The 7,305-nt window shown below is 33.7% G+C and overlaps 1 protein-coding gene across 3 annotated transcripts in view; it reads right to left on the bottom strand.

The window, feature by feature from the left end:
* Window positions 1-2,074, bottom strand: part of LOC107454413 (E3 ubiquitin-protein ligase TRIM33) — a 66,190-nt gene extending 64,116 nt beyond the window's left edge. For 2 of the 3 annotated variants that reach the window (XM_016071605.4, XM_043045457.2), the window contains exon 1: window positions 1,381-2,073. In XM_016071605.4, the coding sequence (XP_015927091.3) occupies window positions 1,381-1,675 (295 nt within the window). In that variant the 5' untranslated portion in view covers window positions 1,676-2,073. Of the gene's footprint in view, window positions 1-1,380 lie in introns of all 3 variants that reach the window. The other variant, XM_043045458.2, reaches the window with a different exon arrangement.
* Between the last annotated feature and the right edge of the window lie 5,231 nt (window positions 2,075-7,305).

Consider the following 7,305-nt stretch of genomic DNA (forward strand, 5'->3'; position numbering starts at 1 on the left):
TCTGCGTTCAGCAGGTAAATACTCAAATGCACGATTCGAATTTTCCATATTGTTTGAAATATATCGGGATATTTAAAATCCACATGAAAATCAATAACTATCGAAAACACAAATCAAACATTACTTTGATTTACGATACTATCGGCGTAAATTGAGAGCATCTAAAAGTGATTATCTAAATGCATAATAATATAAATTTCTGTAGAAAAGAATAGTATTTTTTTTTTTTACTTTTCAAAAGAAAAATGTTTCTGCATGAGCTCTATAAAATTCCGTGACAATGTCGCCGTGATTCTGCCACGGGGACAGTGGCCCGCAAGAAACTAAGAAAAACTACATCACAGAAAGAGACCAACTCTAAAGGTAAGTATAACTCGTAACCATCCCCGGGCAAACATCTACATGTTTTATTTGTTTGTTTTTTAAATGTGCTAGTTTAAAATCTACTTGGCACCTTAGCAATTGTAGTTAGCGTGACAGATCACGATATGGAAATATCCCCAATTTTGTACATGGAAATTTAATTTTTTATTTTAAACACTATATTACAAAGCCAGAGAAGATTTCCAAATCACATTAGGCATCAAAATAATCGCAAAGCCTCAACAACTTCTGGGCAACCACCACAGAAACACTCAAAAAACATCACAGAAAGGAACCAACAGGCTAGGTAAAACATGCTCATTTATAGAAAACATGCTCATTTTTGGAGAAATTGCAAGTTGACCCCTTAGTGATTGTAGTTGGTGTGAAAAATCACAATACATAAGTATCCCCAAAAGCCCTCTTCCTTAGTAATTTTTTTTAATAAAATGCAATAAAGACTAAATGGGGATAAAACAAAATGAAAAAGTAAAGAACTAATGAATACAATCAGAACACTTGTGTAAAACAAACTGTTACTGAGATAAAATTAATGCAACTATCATTTTCGGCAAATTAAACACATTTACTAATTCCCTAAAAAGGGAAAATGACAGGGACCTACAATAAAAACAAAAATTACCATATAAAAATTGGGATTCGAATCTTGTCATTCAAATCTATTTTAATAAACATATCTAGCTTGAAAAATTGATACTGTAATAGCACTAAATAATCTGCTTTTATTTAGATTTATATAGATGCGTTCACTTTAAAAATACAGTAATTACAACAAAAATATATTTCAGAATCAACTCGAAATTGCAAAATTATTAAGATAAAACTTAAAACAAAAAACAATTTTAGAATTTTCCCTGTGGTTTACTGAACTGTGTTTCATTAAATAATAATAGATTGAAATTTCGTTTAAATTCTTTGCATGTATAGGATTCTATAGTTAACATCATTTAAAAATAATTTATTAAAACAAAAGAAAACGAGCCATGATTCAAATACCTGATACAGATGATGATGCAGCCGATTCCGAATTGTTCGATTCGGATGTTAAACAAGATTCACAAGCAGTATGTAGACACGATAATAATTTAGGTCTAGTTATATTTTTAAGATCTTGATTGCAGAAAACACACTTGAATTCAAGCCATAATTCGGAAGTTTCAGAGTCTATGGAAGTGCCGCTTTCCGTAACTTGTTCAGTGGAACCGGGCATTGAATTGGAATTTTCTCCATGATTTTCTTCGTCAAGCGTGCTTTCGTCAAGAGGAGGAGAAGAACTGGGATCAACATCCATTTTTACTAATTGATTCACAAAAGTTAACTGTCCAGGAAAACTTTCATCGACAAAACATTTTATCACAGAAAAATTTAAAGCAAAACCTGAATAATGAATAACACTGCAAAACTAAACAATCACAGAGCAAAAGCACATCCACAAACCATAGGCTGAGAAATATTCAGCGCAACCTAGGAAACCTTTATCACAATAGAAACATCAGTTTATTCAGTGCAAAACATGATGTTATTCAGTGATGCACTAGAATGCGATCAGTGCAATGCTGAACTAGATCAGAACCTTCTTGGAACTTTCATGAATTTCATCATCAGTGCACATTACTAAACTCAGCATATTGATTCAAAAAAAATTGCAGAAAATTATTCACGATCATTCGTAAAATTTACAGAACGACAAAATTCAAATAGATTTCAAACTGTTCAAAAATTTCAATGTATCGATAGTTATAATCGAAATGCTCCAGAAATGTCAATTTGAAGAAACATGATTGGTTCGTGATTTGAGATTCACATTCACAGTTGCGTTTTTGCTGCAATTATTAAATTGATGGGTATTTTACAGAAATGTGTTATGCCGATGGAATCGCTCTCAGTGTATGCAAAAAAATAATCATTGGTAAGCGAATTCGGAGATATGAATGTGAGATATGAGAAATATTTATCCACAATAATCTCGCGAATCAAGCTCTGGTACGCATATCCGAATTCGCATCCTTGGATTTTTGAAAGCAGTGAGAATGTCTTGCGAAGGGCCATTCACATGGCATGAGAAAAAAGAGTGCTTATGTGATTTCGGCCACAGATATTTTACCAATCATGTTCGCGTTCACCCCTGAAAATTCATCATTGTGATTTTTTTTTACAAGCAGTGTGAATGGTTTTAAAGGACTTATTTCACTGCTTCCGATTCGCACAGGTAAGTACACGCGCGTAAAAGCGATTCGTGCATGGGCGAGCAATAGCTGAATCACGTGCGCACATAAAGTGAGAATGGTTCCATTTTAAAGCGTATACCTCACTGGATGCAATTTTTTCTCATACCAAAATGGAAAGTTAGATAAAGGAAAAATATTTACCCACGTAAAACTCGCTAATTAGACTCATTCAAAAAATTCGCGTCAAGTGAGATTGGCCTTTTCGGAGGCAATCGGTACAATTTAAATAACTCCACATTGACTGGACTGGTTGCAATGAGAATAATCTCTGATTAATTTACGTATATGTCATTCTCGCTCTTTCCAATTCGCCAGTGCAATTACGTCTACATATGATTTTCGTATACGCAAATAATTCTTACGAGCGCGTGGATCGATCGGATGTTGTTGTTGTTAATTTACGTCGAACTAGAGCTGCACAATGGGCTATTGGCGATGGTCTGGGAAACATCCCTGAGGATGATCCGAAGACATGTCATCACAATTTAGATCCTCTGCAGAGGGGATGGCACCCGCGCTTCGGTAGCCCGACGACCTGCACGCGAAGTCGAGCACTTTGCGGTAGAACAGTTTAACGAAGACCAATACCGCACACCCTCGGTCCCTACACAGGCTGATCCAAGTGGTCACCTACCCCACACTGACCGTGGCCAGTGATGCTTGACTTCGGTGATCTGCTGGGAAACGTGTCTTAACGATCAGTTCACTGCGGGACATCGATCGGATGGATCATTGATCGGAATCAGATTCTAGGATTCAGTGAGAATATATACAAATTCAAAAACTTTAAACTTTGACGTCTTTTAAATCTCATCTATCTACCATCAATTTATTCTGTTATGCTACTAATCTGCGGTACTTTCTATTATATCTCAACTTTAAAAATTGTTTCTCTAAATTGAAAAAGAAAATTACTGGCAGAGTCACTGCTGTCTTAGAAAGTGTTATCCGGGAACCTTTTCATAGTGTATTCCTTTTGATTGAAAAGAATCACATTTGGTCATTTTTTAAATAAATGTGAAAATTTTAATACGTATGGAATGGGTTAAGATAATGGATGGGATGGAATGTTTGGCAGTTAGCAGCCTACACTTCACAAAATGAAATGATGGTGGAATCCAGTTATTAATGCATTTAATATGGCTACTTTTGCTGCTGGCTTTTACATTTATAAATTTTATATTTAAATTTTTGTATTTTAGCACTCAATGAAAAAACAGAAAGTTGACTCATTTAAAATTTCATCATGAAATTAGGATTGCTCTTCTTAGAACTGCATCAGAAAAGATTGATCTCAACTAGGAACTAAACTTCACCGTCCCATAATGACAACTCTTTAGAGAAGGAATGGCGGTTTTTTTTCCGTGCAAACACGAGTAAGTGTGCANTTGAAGTATAAATCTAATTATTATTCATTGGCATGTTTTTAGCCTTGAAGTCCCAAAATAGAATTTCTACCCTTATCTTTTACTAAAGATATTTTATGAAAACGAATGAAGTTTTAATGCTTTTATTAATACAAAAGTATTTAATTTTTGTATTATATATATATATATATATAAATTTTTTAAAAATTTAAATTATAAATTTCTTTAAACTTAAACATTAAAAAGTGAAAGGTGAGAAATATATATTTAAAATATACTTAGATCTGTATTCGATCTGAAAAAAGCTAAGAAGCATTTTTACATAAAAATGCTATTGATGCAGTAATTAGCTTTTGAGTTATTATATTTCAAAGATAACATTACTGTTATTATTATTTGCACTAGCGTATAGAAGGAGAAAGTAATAATTAGTTGTAGATTATTTATTTTTTGCAGTTACGTATTTTTCTTATGACAATTTCACGTTTTATTTTACTTTAATCCCGCAGTGGACTGATCGTAAAGACAGGATTCCCAGAAAATCACTTATTTACTCATCATTGGTTGCTGTCGATTAGCGGGTGGATGACCACTTTGGTTAGCCTGCTTATAGACCGATGGTGCATGGTATCGTCCTCGTAAAATTATTCTACAGTCAAGTGCTCGACTATGCGCGTCGTGTTACCGAAGCGGAGGAGCCTTTCCCTTTGTAGAGGATCAAAATCGTGATTGCGTGTCTTTGGTTCTTCCTCAATGCCTGATTCATGATAAAGCCTGAGCGGCCCTAAACTTGCAGCCTTCGAACATAGACGGTGACGTCACTATTCCCCAGAGTCTATTCTATACCCCCGTCCGATAGTAAAACAAAATCCTAACCTCGCAAAATCGTTCTCCCTTCGCTTGGGGGTCGTGACCTCTTTCCTAGAGCTCACAGCGTTGTTTCTGAAAAGGAATGAATTCTTCTTTCATTTTGACAATTACGTTTTCTAAATTATATATCTACTTATTTTAATCTTTGATCTTTCTTCAAGAATTTAATATGTAGTATTAGTTTTAAACTTGTTTGCATTATTGTATTTATTATAAGAGAATCTATTCACTTATACTATATTTACTAACAATTTGCGCTGATCGTTAAGACACGGTTCCCAGCAGATCACCGAAGTCAAGCATCACTGGCTGCGGTCAGTGTGCGGGTGGGTGACCCACTTGGATCAGTCTGCGTAGGGACCGAGGGTGTGCGGTATTGGTCCTCGTTAAACTGTGCTACCGTAAAGTGCTCGACTTCGCGCGCAGGTCGTCGGGCTACCGAAGCGGGGGTGCCATCCCCTCCGCAGAGGATCAAAATTGTGATGGCATGTCTTCGGATCATCCTCCGGGATGTTTCCCAGACCGTCGCCAATAGCCCATTGTGCAGCTCTAGTGCGACGTAAATGAACTACAACAACAACAACAACTAACAGTTTGCGAAAAAAAATATTCTTTAAATGAAAAATAACATCAGATTACAAATCAAATACATCTTTATTTATTAGCTTTTCTAAAAATCATAGTTTGAAATGTTTTTCTAAATAAGTGTAGTTGATTCATTCAGAAATTTTATCACTAGACAAATCGTCAAAGAAATTATATGCTGAACAAAATGGATATATTAATTTTCAATAATTAGCCTAATAATGAAATGTTAAAATTTAAAGGTCAGTGTTGGTTGAAAATTGACTTCGGAGATTTTTGGTGTCTTTCTAGTGGTTTTTATGATTCCATTTTTAGCAAATACTCTGTAGAAATATAATCAAGTTTAAGTTTGGTTCCTACTCTGTTTTTTTTTCCTTTCTTTTTGGTGAATGTAGTGAAAAAGCTTGGTTGCAGATTTATTTTTATTTTTTTAGTCATTTAAACTAACTGTAATTGTTTAGAGTTTGTTGTTAGAGAATTGTTGTTAGTTTTATATTTATGAAAAGTGATTATTTTTTCATGTTTGCCGACGCGCTGAATTTTCTTTTCTTTTTGCTAAGAATGATTACAATGCGATGATTGTTACTCCACCAACTGGAGGGCCATATCCATCCCGCGAAGCTTTTTTTGTGGCTGGTGAACTAAAATATATTAGTTGTCATTTTTTTACTGACAATTTTCGCAAAAAATCTATATGCGCTTAAAATACTTTTCTTTCGCTAAAAAAACCTAACTTCTTCGTTTCTGTGAAATGTAAAAAACCAACGGTGCAAAAATATTTATTTCTCAGGAAAAAATTTACTTCTTATTTTAATTTGTAATTCAATACTTTTGTTTCGTACTACTTGATAAATATCTGACAGTAATATTTAATGTTCCTTCAAACATAAAAGAGTTCTATATAAATTTTTTATAAGGTTGCTGCTCGCCATTCGACCGGTGTTTTTAATTGCGGCCCCCGGCCTCATGTAAGTTGGAAACCCTTGCTCTAGAACAAAACGTGCATTTAGCATAAATAAAGCACAAACGCATGAAATTTAGAATTTCGTGTCTTCAGATTTTAGAATTTAGAACTTCTTATTGTAATCTCTTTCCTTTTTGAGAATACTAGAGTCTTAAATTGACTAAAGTTTTTTTAATATTGAAGAATTACTAAGCAAAGAGAACGGAATTTTGATTTAAAATAATAAAATATTGCAGAAATAAAGGGTTTATCGAAATTGTCCGATATTAATTGTATATAATGTAAAAATTTTCTCTGATCAAGTATTATTCAGACTTTAATATTTTGTCCTTTTTTATAAAATTCAAATTGAGTGATGATTGTGCATTTTTAAAGTTTTATTACATATAAAGGAGAACAAATATTAATTGTTCGTTTTCTAACCACAAAAAAAGTATTGGGTGGGTTTAACTTCCCAGTCTACTTTCAAAAAGTGAAAGTAAGGTAATTCGAAGTGATTATAGGGACATATCTTTTCATACGGCATTCTTTTTAAGTAAAAAAAAAATTGAATTTAAGTAATTTATTACAAGAATTTAGCTACTTTCTTTAATTTAATTCGTACATAGTTTTTGTTAATGTTTATCTTTCTTAGCTTAGAAATTTTTAATCCCAACTAGTAGTACAAGAGAACACTTTTTCAAGCCTGAGGACAAACTTCACTATAGTGGAGGTATTTTAAGCATGTTAGCGATAACAGTGCGCACTGCTGTCAGATTAAACAAAGGAAGAAAACAAAATACAGATTGATCTGGTATCACCGGGATTCAAACCAAAGTCTTCTCAAATCTCTTATCACACAAACCATGCTAGGACCACAATACTTTGTTGTTGTTGTGGTAGTTAATTTACGTCGCACTAGAGCTGC

This window comes from Parasteatoda tepidariorum, chromosome 3 (genome assembly GCF_043381705.1).
Source record: "Parasteatoda tepidariorum isolate YZ-2023 chromosome 3, CAS_Ptep_4.0, whole genome shotgun sequence".
In the NCBI taxonomy this organism is placed as follows: domain Eukaryota; kingdom Metazoa; phylum Arthropoda; class Arachnida; order Araneae; family Theridiidae; genus Parasteatoda; species Parasteatoda tepidariorum.